At 30.4% G+C, this 21,081-nt stretch overlaps 4 protein-coding genes and 1 long non-coding RNA gene across 12 annotated transcripts; 3 read left to right on the top strand and 2 right to left on the bottom strand.

Moving 5' to 3' along the window:
- Positions 1-47: 47 nt before the first annotated feature.
- On the top strand, positions 48-7,868 carry LOC126866544 (MAP/microtubule affinity-regulating kinase 3-like). Of its 5 annotated transcripts, none has more exons than XM_050620275.1 (10): positions 48-313; positions 1,716-1,920; positions 2,007-2,153; positions 2,227-2,547; positions 2,627-2,750; positions 2,832-3,046; positions 3,162-3,307; positions 3,866-4,410; positions 4,488-4,906; positions 5,779-7,868. In XM_050620275.1, the coding sequence occupies exons 2-10, from the start codon at positions 1,795-1,797 to the stop codon at positions 5,896-5,898; spliced, it is 2,163 nt and encodes a 720-aa protein (XP_050476232.1). In that variant the 5' UTR covers positions 48-313; positions 1,716-1,794; the 3' UTR covers positions 5,899-7,868. The 5 variants fall into 5 exon arrangements, with proteins under 5 accessions (XP_050476232.1, XP_050476231.1, XP_050476228.1 ...); XM_050620274.1 differs by having other exon boundaries at positions 5,767-7,868; XM_050620271.1 differs by having other exon boundaries at positions 5,764-7,868.
- Positions 7,869-8,251: 383 nt separating this feature from the next.
- LOC126866556 (39S ribosomal protein L41, mitochondrial) lies at positions 8,252-10,019 on the bottom strand. 3 transcript variants are annotated; one of them, XM_050620296.1, is made up of 3 exons: positions 9,959-10,019; positions 8,774-9,045; positions 8,252-8,658 (listed from the first exon to the last, which is right to left on the bottom strand). In XM_050620296.1, the coding sequence occupies exons 2-3, from the start codon at positions 8,931-8,933 to the stop codon at positions 8,309-8,311; spliced, it is 510 nt and encodes a 169-aa protein (XP_050476253.1). In that variant the 5' UTR covers positions 8,934-9,045; positions 9,959-10,019; the 3' UTR covers positions 8,252-8,308. The 3 variants fall into 3 exon arrangements, with proteins under 3 accessions (XP_050476253.1, XP_050476251.1, XP_050476252.1); XM_050620294.1 differs by lacking the exon at positions 9,959-10,019 and adding an exon at positions 9,175-9,601; XM_050620295.1 differs by lacking the exon at positions 9,959-10,019 and adding an exon at positions 9,175-9,601 and having other exon boundaries at positions 8,774-8,979.
- Positions 9,608-9,828, top strand: LOC126866559 (uncharacterized). The gene is made up of 2 exons (XR_007689921.1): positions 9,608-9,664; positions 9,744-9,828. It is a non-coding gene; the product is annotated as an uncharacterized LOC126866559 (long non-coding RNA).
- Positions 10,020-11,645: 1,626 nt separating the features above from the next.
- Positions 11,646-15,602, top strand: LOC126866549 (sorting nexin-17). The gene is made up of 9 exons (XM_050620282.1): positions 11,646-12,803; positions 13,044-13,404; positions 13,472-13,837; positions 13,919-14,009; positions 14,084-14,334; positions 14,506-14,712; positions 14,778-14,966; positions 15,035-15,130; positions 15,199-15,602. Exons 2-9 carry the CDS (start codon positions 13,345-13,347, stop codon positions 15,388-15,390), a joined length of 1,452 nt encoding a protein of 483 aa, XP_050476239.1. The 5' UTR covers positions 11,646-12,803; positions 13,044-13,344; the 3' UTR covers positions 15,391-15,602.
- A 41-nt stretch (positions 15,603-15,643) lies between these two features.
- On the bottom strand, positions 15,644-20,864 carry LOC126866548 (serine/threonine-protein kinase 3). Of its 2 annotated transcripts, none has more exons than XM_050620280.1 (10): positions 20,646-20,864; positions 20,068-20,148; positions 19,789-19,969; positions 19,485-19,712; positions 19,078-19,396; positions 18,869-19,002; positions 18,606-18,768; positions 18,446-18,537; positions 18,170-18,364; positions 15,644-18,029 (listed from the first exon to the last, which is right to left on the bottom strand). In XM_050620280.1, the coding sequence occupies exons 1-10, from the start codon at positions 20,657-20,659 to the stop codon at positions 17,850-17,852; spliced, it is 1,587 nt and encodes a 528-aa protein (XP_050476237.1). In that variant the 5' UTR covers positions 20,660-20,864; the 3' UTR covers positions 15,644-17,849. The 2 variants fall into 2 exon arrangements, with proteins under 2 accessions (XP_050476237.1, XP_050476238.1); XM_050620281.1 differs by having other exon boundaries at positions 15,644-18,008.
- Positions 20,865-21,081: the final 217 nt, after the last annotated feature.

The raw sequence follows: 21,081 nt of genomic DNA, 5'->3' as shown, positions 1-21,081 counted from the left end.
GGGAGAAAGAGAGAGAGAGTGACGAGGCCGGCGACTCTAGCATAGCAGGGGGGTAGCAACATGGCCGTCGGTCAGTCGGTATCGAACCGCCGCATTACGCGAAGCTCCTACGACCCTCGTCGTAGGACCGCCGCCGCTTTAAAACGAGATTTCGGAATCTCGTGAACGTGAAGGACGATTTTTGTACCGATGGCATCGGGTTTCCGGCCTTACGCACCCATCGAGGTCGGCAACGCCAGCGCGACATTTTCGCTTCAAAAACGGTTCTACCGGTTCGAAACGTGTACCCGGTAATTCGGGCCAGGATCGAATTGTAAGTAACGAGCACTTGTCCAATCAGTAAATGTTATCTGGGCTCTCTCTGTTGTCGTGCTCGTAGAAAAACCAACGTATAGATCGATGGAATGAGTTGTAGATTTTTTAATGTTCTTTGCACGGCTTTTTCTTTCATCTACGTGCTCATTTTTGTTCTTTTATCGTCTTATCGAGGACTATCGACGGGTATCGATCCTGGACCAGTCGATAGGCAAGAGGTCGTTGTCGATCCATGACGTCAGTTCAGAATACCTATTGTACTTGTTGCAGGAAGCTTTTACACTTTTGTGAGGATGCTTCTTTTGTAAAGGCCTTCCTCGGCTTTTTTAGTAGTTTTTCACGGAATAACGATGTCGTTCTTGCATATACGCTGCGGGTGCGAGCGCAACGCTCTCAGTTGAAAATGTTCGTTTTCGATCAACACGAATTATAATGAAATTTCTTATCTCTTTAACTTTCCGCTTCCTATATACACTACATGTATAACGGAATTCTACATACTATCTATTGTTAGAAAGAAACGTTACTGTTTTGAATAAATTATCCGAGAAAATATAAAACGACTATTTGGAAAGATTTTTAAGCGATTAATGAATATCATACAGAAAAAATGTTTTTTCCTCGAACTTTATAAGGAACCAGTCTCAGTACACTGTAATCTTATATTAGCAACAATGTGTATTTATTTATTTTTTGAATTAAATTTGAAAACCATGCAGGAAATGATAAATTCATATTTGTTAATTTATTGAATTTTGCATCCTTTGGTAGCTAAATAAAAATATCTTAATACAGATTGGTTAACAAAATGTATAAAATGATAAATTCAACGATACGTGTTTTTTAAAAATAGATGATCTTGAAAGTAAAAGTAGGTGTTTTCCAAAAACAATATTTTTTAAGAAATATTTATTAGTATATTTTATTAATTAATAATAGTTCATGATAACTAATGCTATTAACATTTCTTAAATGTGCAAAAGGCTGACAAAGATATATTTAATCCCAAAATCAAATGCAGTTGATGTGAAATTGGTTGACATATTGAATTTAAAAGTTGCTCTTCTATAAAATCTTGTAATGTATGTCATCTGTGATCATGTTCATATATACCTTTGCTATCCCCTTGAACATTTCAAAAACATTACTACTTGTAACATTAATTGTGTCAGTGGTTTGTATAATACTTTATGCCGATGATTTGTATAATACATTGTGCATGTATTACCTATTTTTTCAACTCATATGTCTAGACCTAACAAATCATTCCAATTCATTGTATTATATTAATTAATTTGTTTTTAACTATCAAGTAACGTAAAAATTAGAAAATGGATTTATCATGTTTGTTCTCATGTAATCTTCAAATACTTAAATGCGTCTTTTCTTTTTGTTTTCAGTGATTTCAAATTTGTACAATAGGATTAAAAGAATACAATCATTTGAAATTGTTTGTTGGTAATAAATTTTTTAATAAAAATGGATTCTGGAGTGAGTCAAGGGAAGAAACAAATTCGTGTTGGATTTTATGATATTGAAGGCACCATTGGCAAAGGAAATTTTGCAGTGGTAAAACTAGCTAGACATCGTATTACCAAGACAGAGGTAAATATGCTTTATCGCAACATATGCTTGTTGATATTTCCTGTGCTATCTTTCTTATTTAAAAGTTCAACATTCTTTCTTCTTAGGTGGCTATTAAAATAATTGACAAAACACAATTGGATCCTACCAATCTTGAAAAAGTTTATAGAGAAGTAGAAATAATGAAGCAATTAGAACATCCACACATTGTCAAATTATATCAAGTAATGGAAACAAAAAATATGATATATATGGTATGTTTCAGTAATTTTTTTTATAAAGTTTGAAAAATTTAGAAGATAATAGAAAGTTTTATATTTCTGTTAGGTGTGTGAATATGCAAGCAAGGGTGAAATATTTGACTATATTGCAAGATATGGAAGAATGGGAGAACCCAGAGCTCGGGCAACATTTGCTCAAATACTTTCTGCGGTTGAATACTGCCATGCAACGGGTGTAGCACATCGTGATCTCAAAGCTGAAAATTTACTCTTAGATGCTCAGATGAACGTTAAAATTGCTGATTTCGGCTTTAGTAATAGATTTTCACCTGGAGAGAGACTAAGTACATGGTGTGGTAGTCCTCCTTATGCAGCACCAGAAGTTTTTCGAGGAAAACATTATGCTGGTCCTGAAATTGATGTGTGGGTAAGCAAGTTATATATATTTATGTAATATACAATTTGTAGTGTAAATAGTTTATGACATTATGTTTTTATTATTGCAGAGTTTAGGTGTTGTATTATATGTACTAGTATGTGGAGCACTGCCCTTTGATGGATCTACCCTCCAATCTTTAAGAGATCGTGTTTTGAGTGGAAGATTTAGAATTCCATATTTTATGAGTACAGGTATTTTTTGCAGCTTAGAACAAAATTTTGAATATTTAATTTAATGCTGCCTATGATAAAGCTGTAATTCTTTTATCATAGATTGTGAAAGCTTAATACGTAAAATGTTAGTTCTGGAACCTGCAAAACGATATACCATTCCACAAATAAAGAGACATCGCTGGATGGCTGGATCAGCAGACACTATTTGTTCAATGATTATAACAAGATCATCATCTTCATCCATCCAAGAACCAAATGAACAAATACTTCGACTTATGCATAGTTTAGGCATAGACATCACGCGAACCAGAGAGGTATTTTTAATATATATATTTTTTTATTTATAAAATACTTTAATATATAATATTATAGAAAAAATATTTCAATAATAATTTATATTTTCTAAAGCAAAGTATTTACTTCTTTCAGTCATTGAGGAATAGTAGCTATGATCATCATGCTGCTATTTATTTCTTATTATTGGAAAGGCTGAAGCAACACCGTATCACCAGCACAGCAAACAATACTTGCTGGCCGAGCGTTGCAAGAACAAAAGATGACAAATTCAAGTCAAGGTATATTTATTGAATTATTAATATTGTTTAAACTATTAGTTTTTATAATAATTTTTATTATAAGATTTTTCTTAGATAACGATTTTCTTGTCTTCCAATCCTGCCCGTCGAAAAAGTTGGTAAAGAATCGAATTTTAATCATATAATTTTTATTTACAGCGAAAGCTTAGTGGGACGTTGATCTTTATTGACGGTGATGCATGTATTGAAGATTTTGTCAGGACAGGTTGGATTGGAAGTGCTTTGCTGTCACTTTATTTTTGGTAATTCTTTCATTTTATTTCATTGCTTTCCTTTTATTTTGAGTTGTACGTAAATTCCTGTCAGTGAATATACATATGTTTGCTTTGTTTTTATATCAACATATTATATAATTTTCGTTATATATATTTTTATGTCCTTATATATGTTGATAAAAATAAGAATGATGCAGCACATAGAAGAAACAAAAGTCCAGTACAAAAATCTTCACGATTAATACTTGTCCATTCATCACTACAAAAGCTTTACAATAATTAGAGTATTGTAGGCGAATTTCCATTATATATTTGTTTCTAGAACAAGAGAAGACGCAACTCGCGGTGGAAAAAGATTTAGTTCAACTAGTTCTTCGACTGATGAAGGATGCTGTAGTGCAGAAGGTGAATTAGAGGAAGGTCCAAGTGGTGATGAATTGAGAGAAGCTCAAATTAAACTCGAGGAACATAGACTAGGCCTAGATCATGATATCAGTCAACGAATTGACAGTCAAATAGTTAATCGAAGATTAAGTGATTACCAACAGCATTTTGATACCCCACTTATGGATTCTATTGATCCTCCTAGTCGAACGACATTGTTTATTGCGGGTGGTAGTGGTAGTTCGTCATCCGAGCTTTTTGAATCTAGTTTTGATTCTGGTTGCCCACCAGACTACTCAGGGGCAAATTCATTTACAAGTAGCTTGCCCTCTTGCACGCCTCCACCACCTATGAGCCCATCGCCAATTAGCGGTAGAATATCTAGAGTTTCTCAAGGTCGTAGAGCTTCAGATGGTGGACCTAGATTATTATTTTGTCAGCAAGGTGGAGGGGACAGACCGACAAAGCAGCGAAGTATTCAAGGTACTGAATTATAAAGATATTTCATTTGTAAAGACTTTTCGTCACATGGTCGTGACAAATGTGTTTTGTTTTCATAGACTCTGGTAAGGCTAGAGGCCATTTAGATCTTGTTCATTTGAGACCACCATCTACACCACCAGAAAATCAAACACAGTTTAAAATTCGTGGCGACTCCAGTACACAGCTACAGCTGTTAGTGCAACAGCGTATGTTGCAACAAAAACGAAACTTATATCACAGACATAGAGGTGGAGGCAGTCCTACTCCAATACCAGTATCAACAAGTACCACGAGTAGACGCGCTGACCACGTACCGAGACAAGACAGTTATAAACTAGCTCAAAGAACACAGATCTTACCACCTTTATCTCAGGGACATGTTGATAGAAACTTTGATAGAGAAAGAAAACGAGATGAAGAAAGATGGAAAAGTCTACCATCTCGACTTGCAGCAGATTGTCAGTTAGCAGAAAGGACACTGCTGTGGAGCCAACAGGTAATTCTATAAATAGAAATTTAAAAAATCGTTTGGGTTGAACTGTCCAATAAAAAAAGTTATCGAGTCGGAATAAAAGAACGCAAAATAACTTGTTGGTATCTGTCCAACGATCCATGACGTCATTGTTCTTTTGGAATAAATTTAAATCGTGCCAAAATTGCGTACCTATATTCGAACTCAAACAGAGTATTATGTTACCTGTTCCTTTCATAATGTTAACATTGTTGTGAGCGTGCATCATGTTCACAACGATGAATTGATGTAAATATTATTAGTATTGTTTATATTAGCGATTAGACGTTACTTGTGATACGAAAGCACAATTATTTGTGTTAGATGCAAATAAACAATTATTTTTATTTAATTTGGCAATTTATTGTTCACTCTAATTTGCCTTACTTCGTGCATGTACGAACCCTTAATTAAACATCAGTGTACAGTTAACAAAAGAGTTCATATTTGTTTAAGAAACGTTTGGACTACTGTTATTATATGAATTACCATATATGCATTATTAATTGTTGTTATGCAAAAATGAAATTTTATTTTGATAACTGTGCAATACAATTTTAAATAGTTACTTACTTGCCTGTGTTAAATACACAAACAATAACACGACATATGCACTAGTACATAATTTAACAACAATGCAACGTAAAAAAACATATATTAGCACAAATGCGATTGAAAAACCCATAAACAATGCAGTGTTAAACACCTAAACATTAAGCTTGGAAGATGCATATATCATTTGTAGCACCTTTCCCTTATTTGGCTTCCTAGATTTTATTTCTTAACATTCTGTAATGAAGATATTGAACACAAAAATGACACAAAATGTAAATAATTTAAAGAAGAAAATATATCAGGTGGGCCTCAGTGGAGGAGCATCATATTTGCCACCTGGCAGTGTAGGTGGCTTCTTGTGGCCCACTGGAAGCAACCCTCATTCAACCATCTTCGAAAACGTTGGAGATCCAATGGAATAAACATCTAATCCTGTTGTATTTTTAGTATTGGAGATTTTGAGTCTGAAAGACTAGATTAGATACAAAAAATACAATAAGCAGTATTGCCTTCCTAGTCTTTCCATATCAGTATTTTCATTTATATAATTATGTATTTTATTATATATATTTTAAGTATTCAAGGAGAATATTGTATAAATTTCATTGTAGAACTGTTTTCTCCGTGATATTCTAGCTTTCATACACAAAATCTTTAATTAAATGGAAGGTACATGTTACTAAATGTCAAAGATTTCTTGTTAATTAAATTCGGTTTTGCAATCAATATGCTTTGAGCAGCATAATTTATCACATATCTTTATACATTCATACACTTCATTCATTAAAAAATTATACATATATCACACACACACATACACACATACAAAATAAAAAATGTAAACATTGTTAAAAATCTTTGTCATGTGGTAGCATGTGCGCCTGCCTTATTAACTGGCTGATTTTATCAGTCAAATATATCCAATTATGTCATAGACTGATAATTAACAAGAGAAAACACCAATCGAGTTTATATTCATGAGCAAGTGGCATATGTCTTGCTTTACAACGACTATGTTTAATTGGAAGTGCAACATGTATACGCGTGCATATTTTAATGATAATTAATGAAGAATGCTTTTGATGTGCTTCCTGAATACATTTCGGTAAATTATCATATAATGATGACAATGTATAATCTGTACGCGTCTGTTATTTTCATCGTATTATAACGCAATAGAATCAGAAGATAGTATACAAAACAAACTTAAAATTAATTTATGCATTTTATAACTTCCATACGAAAATTTTAGTCAACTGAAAGTTAGCTAAGATATTTAGTCCAGATTGAAATTTGGAAAACGAAGTAAGAAAAATCAGTGCTCAAATACGAAAACAAACTATAAATATGTTATAACATGAAATAGAGACACAATAATCTTCACTTCACAGAAACACTTGAGATAAACTTTATTTAGAACTGTGAGTGCAAGAACTATGCCACTTATGCTTTTCTATGCAATTTATTGAAGAGTGGAGTTAATAAAATGAGAGAGCAAGAGAAAAAGAAAGAAAGAAACCATGTTAAAGTTTTTTGTTACACATTTTTATTGATAACTATTCTAATAATATTGTACAAAACTACGTGTTTCATCATTCCACTCTTCATTATGATCGTTATAGAAAATTAAGAAATAATAAAAACAATAAATAGTGATAAATAGTAGCTGCTGTTTAAAGAAGTAAAAAAAGTGCTGCATTCTGTAAAGATGTTTAAATAAAATTGTTATATATATATAATATTTAACAAAATGACTGTTTACATTTTGAATTATACGTTTTTTATACATTTTCATTTTCTACATAAAATGCAAGTTGCATCAATAGTTATCGGTACAACATTTTGCATAAATGTAAGTACAAAGTTATCATTTTACTCCGAATGAAAACCAAATAGTTTTGCTTTACGAGCTTTTTGCACGGTTATTATTAAGTGGAAAGGAAAGGAATCGATAATAACTTCAACATGTTTGTACATTTTGATACGAATACAGCACTTTTTAAAAGCAAATATATATTAGGTTCTAGTAGTCTAGTCAGTAGGAAGCAATACCGGCCGCGCACAACTGACAACGACTTTAATATTCAAATTTTCCGCCATTTTTTACCCAACAAAAACAATCAAACTTCGCTCAAAAAAATCTTTTGATAAGTAAAAAGATAGCTGTTAAGTTAGCATAATCATGCGAGATCTTGTTCTGGCATATTGTTCCCGAAATAACATTCCGAAAACTGTTTTAGAGGAACTCAGGAATTGAAAATCAGTTTTGGCATTGTTGCATTTTTCCATCCATGTCTTTTTTGTAATTATAGAAATTTGAGATTGCATGAAACAGACATCATCTATAAACGTGTATCGTTGATTTACTAGTTAATAAATTTGTTTTATTGAAGTATCATTGAATTTTGCAAATCATTTTTGTTAGCAGTAAAAGAATTTACAAAAGGTTACATGATATGAAATTATTATTTGGCAATATACTGTCCAGCTAACACATACAAGTAAAGTAATTGTTTACCATTAATTAATATGGTGTTAAAAATATTAGAACATGATCTAATTACACAAATCTAATGGAAACGTGCAATACATTCCACTCATAATTGAAATAGGTCGTTTTTGTACTTGCAATAAATTAATATTTTGTACCAAATTAATATCTGATTTCTTTGAAGTTATGTATGATGGTAAATAATTACTGTTTATAAATTACAAAACTGTCAACAAATGTATACATTGTGCGTATGAGCATATTGAATAAAATATTATGCAAACTATAAAACTAAAGTTCTTTTATTTATATTTATTCTAGTTCCCTTAATTTACATTTGTTTAAGACTTCTTTGGACGTTCTACATCCATTTGGAAAATATCTGTACCAGTCATTTCAGCCCGAATCCTAGCTTCTTCAGGTGTCAATGCTTCATATTCATTGGGATTTAATGGTTCACCATCTGGGTTTAATTGACCCTCTTTAAAATCTTTTTTAATTTTATCAGCATACACTAAATTAAATAAATCTTTAGCAGTATATTCACGTTTTTTGACATCTGTAACTTTATAAGAGACATATGGCTTTAAATGAAAATTTTCCAGGGAAGGAACAATAAGCTCCGGTATCATTTCTGGTATGTTAACCCAATGATTGTTTACCCATTTCCCCGTTATCTTTACACCTCTCCCTGAAAATATTTGTTAATTATCATACGTTTACCATTGTGATTATTAAAGAATGCACATAGAAGATATTTTTATACTTGTTATTGTATATCATATTCAAAGACCAAAATTACATACTATCAATAGGAATATCGTAGTTTGGATCCTTGGCTCGTGCTTCTTTATATGCACGACTACCTCGCTTATTGAATATCTGTATCATACGAAAATTTCGTTTACCATGACATGACGCTGATGTTGAAATTTGTCGAGTTACAACCATAAACGTAGATGCCATTTTATTTTTTACAAGAAAAAAAATTATTTGATTCGTATACAAAATTCTAAAACAATGATCAACTTTTTTTACACATTCCTTATTCCTTGGATGGAGAAACAGAAATTATGACCTAAAATTATAGGTTATATTTTGTTTTCGTTATTTGATACTTAAAGATATGAAATATTTCTTATTCGATTAACATTATAATTTTACTATGTTAGTGTATCATAAATGTACGAAACAATTCTGAACTCACTTTTTTTAATAATATTTGAAACGAAAGTTTAAACAAGATAGTCCAGCTAATTGGAACTACCTAAGTATCTGCCATACTTATTGTTGAATGAAATACCTTCTCAGGATAAAGTTATACTATTTCAAGAACTACATGTAACAGTAGAAATAGTTTCCTCGTGATAATTTTTTACAGCATTTCATTGTCATCGGCATTTTGTTAAATAAGATAAAATATATTTATTATTGTTGGCAAAGATGGCAAAATTAAAAAATCGACATTTTTCGGCTCGTAGACAGATTTTTTTAACGTTTGAGGGCTCGAATGAAAGTTTAGAACCCAAAGAAATAGTTAAAATTAGTTTTGTCCAAATATTCTTCCTAGTTTCTTAATTATAAGTAAATTTTAAAAATCGCCCAATCTACAGACAGCGAAACACTGCAACCACCTAGTGGTGAAAAATGAAATTAATCTTTCTATTAGGAAACTAAAAAATCAAGTGTCTTGATTTGTAAGGCAAATTTTTAAACTATTCAGAAATGAAATAATTATTGTAGTTCTCTAAGATATTCTCTGTTTCATTTCATGAGGGCTTACGCTTAATCTTTATCATGGATAACTATAACCTGTTGAGCAGTACTATACGAGCGATGACGAATATCCCCGTACGCATCTAAGATATCGTGAAGGAGATTAAAGATCGAATAAAGGAAAATTCTAGGTAAGTGCATATTTTATTTATATAACACTTTATAATAACGCTTATCGATATTTCTATAGCGGTAGTGCGATTCAAGGATATTACCTTAAAAAATGAATTACTCTTCCTACCCGACGTCTACACCTCATACAATGTAATCATTAGCAGGTTTTGGTCAACGCAAATTGCATCACCAGTGCTGGAGTGTTGCCTGCCAAAGGGGCAGCTTAAACCAACGGAGAAATTAAAAGAGTCTTTAAATGATTTTAATCTTTAATTGTCGGGATTATTTAATTTCAGAGATTTTAGACGATGGTGTTGACAAAAAGAAAATAACTGGCGAATTAAAAATCGTTCTTAAAGAGGATAAGATAATCAGTTACCGTCTGTATCGATTGTTATCGATTGAGCGCAAAAGAATTTTTGAAGGACGGTATTATAGGCAAAAGCGTTTTACCATACCCGAGTCCGATAATTCTTGTTAAAAAGAATTTCTCAAAAAATGAAAAAAAGATTTCTTATATCATTTCATATTTTTTCTTCATGCTTCCATCAATCAATTCAAATAATCGATTATAATCCGCAACACATTTTGGTTTCCTAATCATTTCTTTTGTGCGATAATGAATTTTCATGTCAACGAATTCTTGAGTGTGAAAACATTATACACTTTCTTTTTGTTACACCATTTCATGGCTATCAGATGATTTCAATTTATAGGGCATACCGGTTATTTTCGTAAATTTGTACCTGCAATACTAAGCTTACAAAAAACGACGAACCGTGAGCCTGGGGCACCGAGCAGAGGAAGCATGGAAATATGTAAAATTGCTATTATAATAACCGTTACTTGCGATATTCGATCCTGCTAAAGAAACAAAATTACATAGAAAAGCGAGCTCGATAGGCTACGGGGTTATTCTATTTCAAAAGATGAACGGAAAGCAACGAGTATTTGCATATTCAATCGGGGGGCAACGACGGAAGAGTCCAAGTACCAATCGTATAAGCTCGAAACAATACCGATACTTGATCGATATTGATGCTCAAGGCATACTGGATCTTTAATTATGTTTTTTGTCTTTACAAATATATTGTTATTTTATGAATTTGGACCTAAATTAATATATACTACCAGAAAGAAAATGAATACCCCCGTAGTTTTAGTTCTTTCAATGCATAGGTACTGCACCATGCGACCAGGTACTGAGTTTCACTAAAATTAGCATGTACAAGAACCTATAAAATTAGGGATCTACCCTGTTTGGTTGTAGTTGCTAGCATAGACAAGAACCTATTAAGTTCCACGCTACAAGAACCTTGTACTATTCTACGGTAAAGTGCATACCTACTTTTCTATCCGAGATAATTAGTAATAAAACTCTTTAGCCAATTATCATTTGTTTCATTGCCTTCTATTAAGGCATTATGTCCACTCCCTATGTGCCCTAGAATACTAGAGTTCTTCACAAAAACTGCAATGATATATGTGTGATGTATAACCCAATGTAGTCGCTAACGACCTCCTATTATTACGCAATTAATACGATTATAAATAAGCAACACAAACGAACAATTCCCAGGTCTTGAACTATTACTTTAAATTATTTATTACGGTAGTATAAATTACCTGTCTGATCTTGAATCAGAGAAAAAGGGACAAGATTTGAAAACGGAAACGAAAAAACAAATCAATGTTCTAGTGCCAATCAAGCTGAAAAAAAAACAGATTTCCGGAATTTGGCATTAAAAAACCAAGTTGGTAACTCTGTATTATGGAGCACTACCAGATTAAAGGAAAATGGCGGATCAAAATACACCCATTGCCACTATCTCCTCATCGCATCTACATATCAATGTAACCAAATAATGTTGTCTTTACTGGTAGTATGCGGAGAGACGTAAAACGAGTGACATAACCGACGTAGGGGTAGAATGACATTAGGGGAATGTGGAAAATTTTTCCTGGCAACCCTGAATCGCCTCCATGTTTTAAAAGAACCTTTACCGAACTTTACTGCATCAGTGTATGATGGCAGAAAGGAGATAGCCATTAAGAGAATAAAATAACATAAGTATTTGAAACCTTTTGAAATTCCTAGAAATGACATTATTTTCTAAAAAAATCCGAGAGTAAAACACTTGTCGACCAAAATAGCGACTTTATATTAGGAAAATGTAATAGCATAGAGGATGACATAATTTCGGCGAGTCTTGGAAATTACGTCATATTCCAAGAATTTTTCAAAACCGGAATTAAAACCGAATTAATTAACCATTTCCCGATCTCATTTTTCGATTTTTTGTGAGTTTTTGTGGGGTTGGGCAATCAGAAATTGTAAAATGCTGTTCAACTATTCTGACTTATTGAAACTCTTTCTAAATATATTCTATATAATCTTTTTCCAATAAATAATCTCATTTTTTATTGCATTATATCATCATTTCTATAAAGATCCTTGCTACTGACTACTGCTGACTATTTGTGGTATCCTGATGTTTTTGTCCTCAAAGTAGCTTTTTCTGTAATCAATACGGAAAAGGAGCAATGTTTTTTCTATTATTTGATTAAACTTTAAAGCTATTTTTATGTCTTATCGCCTTTAGCCTTCGATGATCGTAAGTACGAATGCAAATTTCTGTTCTCGTTGTGCATGTGCACGTTTTTCCCACCAAGAGCACCAGAGAAAAAATGTGTCTATAGTTCGGCCGTTGTCAGCTAGAGGCTCGTATTCTTAGTGCGCATTTTTTAACATTGCATCTGTGATCTCACTATTCATCTCTGATCATTCTAATCCATACATATGTACATATCAATGGATTGTATTATTAATCATCGTAATATTTATATTAACGTAATCATTAAAAAATGCATCAGTGTTAATCGTTAGAAATATAGTTGTTGAGTGGGTGTAAAGCGAATACGCCTATCATAAATAATGATAGAAAAGTAAGTAGACAATACGAAAATATTTCATATAATTAATAATTGAGTAATTATTGCCAATTGAAATAATATAAAAGTGAAATCATATTAAGTATGTATAATTTAAGCTATTTAATATATATGAATTTGAGTTTAAATTATTGCAATATCTGTTAATTTATTATATGATAACATATATTGAAATGTATTTGAATCCTCACTTAATCTATTTTCCTTGTATTTTATTATTATTTTATTTTCCAGATGGAGTAATATTTGGGAATATATATATGCATTTCTAAACTCAACTACATTTTGATTGTATATAATGTGGAATTTTTTATGTAGATATTTTTGTACATTTTGGATTATCTATTTACATATGCTGATTTTATTAAAAGTTTTTCTTAAATAACATCTGTGTATATCTATATACAAAGACATAGAATATAAATTGCTCATATAAATTATAATTTATTATAAATTTATTATATCATATTGTTCAATATACAATGTATCTTAATTATAAAAAAAATACAAAGCATTGATAATATATTTTATAAAAATGCATTTTTCTATACCAGATACACAAGAATTTATTGATGCAACTGATAATACATATGTGGTAAATATATCTGTTATATTATGTATATTACTGTATATTAATATATTTACTTTATTTTCAATCCCAGGGTTACAACATTCATATAAATGGATTATTTCATTGTACTGTGAGATATAAACAACTACACAGTCTCCATGAACAATTGGCTAGAAATTTAGATATATCTCTCCCAGCATTTCCCCCTAAAAAATTTTTTCCTTTAACAACAAATCAGCAAGAAGAGCGTCGTCTTTCTTTGGAAAAATATATTCAAACAATTGGACAAAATCCAGTTGTTAATAATTCGGGAATGTTAAATGGATTTTTGTTAAATGCTCAGCAAGAAACTATTGGAGGCCCATCTAATAATGAATTTATGGACATTTTTCTTATGAATGGTTGTAAAATAACAATAAATGTTTCTACAGGGGATCATTCTGGTAGTGTTTTAGAGGTAACTTTTGTTGTATGAATATTTATACTATGTATAGAATATATAAGCTAGAAATATGAATTAACATTTTTTATCTAACAGAAAGTATACAAGAACCTTAGACTACCTGAAGAATATTATTCATATTTTGTATTATTTATTGTTGCTCACGATGAAGCAAATAGTGTTCATTGTAGGTATATCCTTATCATAATATTTCATACATGGTTAATGAATAAATTACTATTTACACATTATTTTTTTTAGTACTACGAAAATTGCAAAACTTTGAATCCCCATTTATAACTATTAAACATCTACACGTTATAGGAAGTAAAGTTGTACTTGGAAAAAATTATTGGGATGTGGGCTATGATTTGAAAATAATGGATAATGAGGTGGCAATGAATTTATTATATATTCAAGCAGTTGCTGAAATTAATTGGGGATGGATTCCCATTACAGATGAACTAAGAAACAAGCTAACAGTCTTAAAAAAGCATGGAAAGAAAAAAGAAGTATAGTTATCTATATATATATATATATTTATTATTTATATATTATATAAATATATATTTGTTTATATATAAATATATATATATATATATATATATCGATACAAGTAACGTAATAAACTATATAAAGAAATTGTCAATAACTAATATCAAATTTAAATGTTATTATTTTAGTATCTGGACATAGTACGTACTTCAAAGTATTATGGATATATTCATTTTGCTCCATGTCTTTGTGATTATCCTCAACCAGATTCAAAAGTATTAGTAGCCATAGGTAGAAATGAATTAAATTTGCGTATATTAAATGATGGAGAACAATGCGAAGAAGTATTTAAAGTCTCACGAATGCGTTGTTGGCGTATAACTACTGTGCAAAATGTAAATTGTAAAAAAAAAACGTATTTTAACATTGCGACGTGTGTTTCAATTTGTTCTAATTTCAGGGATCTGAAAGGGGAGGAGAAGAAAGTGATGAGTTTAGTTTAGAATTATCATTTGAATATTTAATAGCTAAAAATCAATTACAATGGGTTACAGTTACTTCAGAACAAGCAATCTTAATGTCTGTATGCTTGCAAGCTATGATTGATGAATTATTATCAAAGACTGTTGATAGTAATAATAAGGCTCAGGTTAATTAAAAATGCTACTTATTGCTAAGAAGTAAAGTCATTTGTATTAAATACTAATTTGTTTATAGGAGGTGTCTCAAAAATCCTGGATTTATGTTATGAGAAATGGCCAGAGTATTACAGTGGGATCAAGCTCTAATGAAGAATCTGAAGAAAGTAAAAAGGTATGATAGGTTAATAATATCTGTATTTTATTTATTAATATTTTTTATATCGTTGGGTTCTATTTTAGAATCGTTGTATTAAACAACCTTCTAAATCAGAACCAATTATGAAGAAACTTGCTGACAGATTATCAGTAGTAAAAATAAAAAAATCTAGTGATGTTAGAAGTAACATAAGTAGCAAGGTTCAAGGAAAACAAACATTGGAATATGATATGGAAAATAATGCATTTCGCATGATCGATGATGACGACTTATGAATATATAAACTGGAACTGTGAAATGAAAAATACATTAGAAATATCTCGAAAAATATCAAATTTTTTAAATCATACTAATCCATATTTTTGCTACTTTTATTTTTAATCCTTAAATGATGTAAAATATAAAACTTAGATATCAATAGATTTGTAACAGTTTTTTTGTATGATATATAAATATATTGTTGATAATAAACAATTTTTTAAATTAATGCAAATATTTAATGAAATAAATAAACAGAACTAAAATAAATTATAGTATATATAATACTTTATTATTGTTCAAATCATATATGTAAAAGGCAGTGTCTTATATTAACATTTGTATTTCATTTTGCTTTATTTTAAATGAAAATTAATATCTGTTATTTTAATACTAAATGGGAGTAATTCATAGGTTACGCTGCATAATGAGATTATAATTCTAACTAGATAGGTAATTATTTGTTTGAAAGACAATTTTCTGCCTTCAGTCTGTATATTTTGCCCAAACATATAGAGAATGGTACAATGCATAAGAAAGGTGTAAAATTAGAATGACTTCCTAAACAAATAATTATAAACTGTAATATAAAATGGTAGTGTTTTTCTAATATGAAAAGTAAACAGATTCACTATTGTCCTATGAAATAGACTTCTACATGTGTACATTATATTCATAAATATTATAGATCTCTATTTCATGGACTATTTAAGTTTTCATAGAAAAAAATTTTTATCGCATTTTTTTAGTGTTGGATAATAGATAAATATATGGAAATGCATAACTATTTTTTACAATATTACTTCCACATGTTTTTTTGCATTTTAATAATACAAGTGGAAGATGAACATAGAAAATTTGTCACTACAAACATATTTATGTTCTATCAAATGTGTAATTCTGTACGAGTAAAATTTATTTGTTTCTGTTAGAATATTGCAACACGCTATATATTGTATGTCGCAGTGAATGGTGCGCACTATTTTTTTCTCGAACAGTAGAGACATTTTTTTTAAAGAACATAACTTAGTTAGTTATCTGCTTTTCTTATTAATGGTGAAACTCAATACTATTGTTTTAATAATCTTGCATGTCATGGTAGGGCCATATAAAGACTAGATATAATTAATTAATATTTGTATCTTTTTCGACCATAATGTGCATATCTTCTATATCAAAAATATGTTGTTATTCTGTATTGTTACTTCCTAAATAAACAGAAAAGTCAGTTCTGGCTATAGCATTTAAGTATTATAAATCTATTTCCGCTACTTGTAAAATAGCCCAACGTCAGCAAAGAATTACTCCACTATATCATAGTATTCTCAACGATACGTACACGCGTTATTGTTATTGTGGTATGACCTATAACATGTGTATTGAAAGCTTTATCAGTACAAGAAATAATGATATGCTGTATGAAAATTCTAAATATGGTAATAATTTAAAAGATATGTTTTAAAAGAATAAAAATTTTATATAAAGCTAAAAAGTATAAGTCTTGCCATTGCGACTATCTCAACAATTTAAATTACTGACTTAACAAATTATTGAAATATCAAGATACGTTCTAATACGGAAGACTAATTTCGGTAAGTTAATTCGTCAAGTATTTCTTCACATTGAAATATTATCATTCTCATCGTAATCTTGCATGGTACAATGATACTACTACAAAATTTCCAATTTGTATTCACAAAACTTTAAAATCATTCCGTAACTTAATTATATCAATAGATAAACGCGTAATATACCTATGGCAGTTAAGGAGGAATAAATTCTTCAATATGTTCTAAGTTGTTCACTTATCTGAAACTGCTTCAAGTAAACAATACATTAGCATATAGGACTACATATATAAATATATTTTCGGGATAACTTCCATGCATATATTTCGTATGAGTGATGATACTGATAATGTAATATTATCGATAAAATAAATGGCATAATACGTGACTAGCGTAAGATGAAAACCGAATACCAATTTCACATGGACGCTCATCTAATTTCTTTTTACATCAAAAACAAAGTTGCAAACATGGCATAATTATCTTCATTTGTTTTTTTAATCTTTTAGTTTTAATTCCTAAAAAAAGATGTTGAAGAAATTTTATAATATTTCTATAAGATATCCATAATAACAGTATATATGTAAACATAATGATAAAAAATTAAGTATAATTACTTGCTCACCTAAATCATGTATAATAATTTACATTGGTGACGTGAGGCTATTGGCTAGTATTACTCGTACTTGATTCCCAAGGAGATAAACATTGTTTTAAACATTGTCAAGAAGAAAATATTTTTAATCGTTATTAATTATCGTTTGTCAGGTAGATATTTAGTTAGTAAACAATGTTGTTCTCTTTGATGAAACTAAGAACGAGATGAATAAAATCTATTCATTTATACAACTGTACACCCTTTATCTATCATCATCACACTTATTTGCATAAAAAAAGTAACCAAACTGTTAGAAGTTCTGCTGACGTTTTCGCTTGGTATCCATAGCGTCAAGAATCGGTTGTCTCTTCGTTTGGTACCTTCTTCTCAGCTCATCAATTTCTCTTTCCATTTCCGCATCCAGATTAGCCATTCGTTGCTGTAGTTCCTCGTATGAGAGAAACTTCAGCTGCAGGATATGGTTGTTTATCTATATTCAAGTTCTTTTTAATGATGCCTAAAGTGGCACTATATCGATCGACTTTAAGTTAAAAAAATACTAAAAATACTGGGAAAGTTCTTAATCTACTTTCAACCTTCTGTAAGAATTTGCAAGTGTCTATTACTTACGAAGTCGAAATCACGTTCTGTGAAGACATTTTGGAACTTGGATATGTTATTATGAGGTTGTTCTTGTACAGGGTGAGAAATTTGGTTAAGTTGTAATTGTAGGTGACTTTGAAACCTCTGAGATTCTGTAGGGCTTCGTAATTCTAATTTATTTTCATTATCTTGATTGTGTACCCCAAGTATTTGTCCATTTCCCTAAAGATTAAGAAATTAATTTCGTGCATGTACATTTTACATAATATAATCATCAACTATAATACATTTATTACTTTATACCTTTCCTATTTCAGGTGCTTCTTTCTTATCAAAATGATCTAAAAATAGTGGCCGGTATTTTTTTCCAGATTCCACTGACCCTGTATTGTGTCCTATGAATAAACGATATTTGTTATTTTCCTTTTTAGTGTTTCGTCATTTCATTACATTACGTGCTTACGTTTCATAGTAGCTTCGGTATCGGTGTCACTATTAATAACCATTGTTCCCAAATCTAACATTGCTGAAACAAGTGTACCCGTATCTGGAAGATCATGACTCGGTACTAAAGTTCCCGTGTCTTCTGGCAGAGGTTTCATTGTTCCACTACAGTCTTCTTCATCCTTACAATAAACATCAAATGTTTATTATTAACATTAGTATACACACACACACACACGCGCGCGCATACATAGCATTCATAATAAATCTCAATATAAGTACCGAATCTTCTGCCTGATTTTGATTTTTAATTGCCACATTATTTATAACATGAGCACGATGTACACTTTGTTTTTCTCGTATTTCATGAGCTTCTGCAATCATCTGACTCAGAATACTTGGTTGCTTGGCATTGCCTGTAATAAAATACCTTATTGAATAATACATGCAAGAAAACTAGAGCAAATTTGTTTCATTATCATAGATTTTACCTATAAATTCATGATTTAGCAACTCAGTTGCAGTAGCTCTTTCTTCTGGATTTTTAACAAGGCACCCACTGACAAAATCTATAAATTCAGGACTCCATTGATCAGGTTCTCTAAAGCTAGGTGGTGGTTTAGTTGGAATCATAAATATTGCTCTCATTGGATGTATATCACCATATGGCGGCTTGCCTTCTGCCATTTCTAAAGCAGTTATACCAAGAGACCATATGTCTGCGACACAATCATATCCAATTTCCTGTATTACTTCTGGAGCCATCCAAAATGGAGTTCCTATAACTGTATTACGTTTTGCCATTGTATCCTAAAAGAAATTTTCAAAATTAATTCCTACTTTGATCAATAAAGTGATTTATCATATATAGCGATAAATATTATGTTTTATAGCTTACAGTTAATTGTCCTGCTACTCCAAAATCAGCTAATTTTGCATGTCCTTCATTATTGAGTAAAATATTTCCTGCTTTAATATCTCTATGTATTTTTCTTCTCAAATGGAGATATTCTAAACCTTTTAAGGTATCACTGAGAATCGTTGCTATTTCATCTTCTTGAAGGGTCTTCTTCCTTAACCTCATAATATCACTAACAGATCCAGCTCCACAATATTCCATTACAATCTATGAAACCATATCTTGATTATATACAAGCAAGGAATGAATAAAAAAATATTATTTATTATATTATCAATGTTACCCATAAATCAGTGTTTTTAAAGTAACTTCCATAATATTTAACAACATATGGAGAATCACACTGTTGCATGATAGAAATTTCTTTTATGATTTCTTGTAAATCTGTATCAACAGGAACTTGTTTAATAGCAAGTACCTGTCCACTTTCCTTATGTAATGCTTTGTAAACTGATCCATAGGATCTATATGAACAAAACATAAAACAAACACTATAAAAACAATTACATAAAAAAAGATTTCATTAAAGATTAAATGCCATTTTATATCTTTATCCACTTACCCTTCTCCCAACTTGCATATTATATCAAATACTTCTTCAGGTTGTCTGGTTAAACTTTCTTCAGACAGTTTTTTTAATTCACTAAAAAAAGAAATTGTAATATCTGATCAAAGATAAATATGATACTTGCACATAATATGTGAAAATATACAAAGAAATAATACTTGGATTTTTTTTTTTAGTTTCATTGTATGCAATTTGCATTTTTTTTAAACAAAGTATTTATAAGATAAGTGACATGCTATATGTAAATGCGTTATTTCTATTAAAATCGAACTATAAGTGCATTAGATAAGCAGGTTTGTCGGTTATAAAACAAATTAAAAGACGCGCAGAACTAATATTTTCTAGATTTATTAAGAAAAGCTGAAATAACTTTAAATATAATAAATAATACGAATAAATTGATAATGCAGGTTAACAAAGAAACAAAGAATCGATACTGTACAATTGTTTCATATAACAAGTGAAATGCGCTAAAAATCGAAAGACGATTCCTTCTAGCTACAAATAACTTCCATCCATAAATTTGTAAAGTTCTGCAAGTTTAAAAACACGAAGTAAAAACAATTAAATACCTCTTCGAAGACATTTTTGCTTTTCGTGTCAACGAGTTCTTACTTGAATAAAAACACCTTCAATATTTACACAAATAACTTAACGTGGATAAAACAGATATCATTCCGGTTGTAAAAACATAGTCAATTTAAAATAGAAGTGTTACATTTTTGTCAATAAATTAAAGTAACCACACAACCGAAATATCGAAACCATCGACCATATAATATTCTAGATAGCAGAACTGAAATGTCTCAATCTAGGAGGATTGATTAAGCTTACTACTATTATTTATTATTTTAAGCATGATAAAGGAACAAGTAGAAATAGAAATAGAAGGATATAGGAGCAAAACTTTTACTTTGAACCAACTAAATGTTACATTTTTAATAAAAGAAGCTGTTGAAGTAAATTATATCTTTTAAAAGTTCCAAATAAGCAATAACCAATCATCAT

Source organism: Bombus huntii, chromosome 6, assembly GCF_024542735.1.
Source record: "Bombus huntii isolate Logan2020A chromosome 6, iyBomHunt1.1, whole genome shotgun sequence".
In the NCBI taxonomy this organism is placed as follows: Eukaryota; Metazoa; Arthropoda; class Insecta; order Hymenoptera; family Apidae; genus Bombus; species Bombus huntii.
The sequence above is the reverse complement of the archived record's forward strand: the minus strand, read 5'-3'. Positions and strand labels throughout refer to the sequence as shown.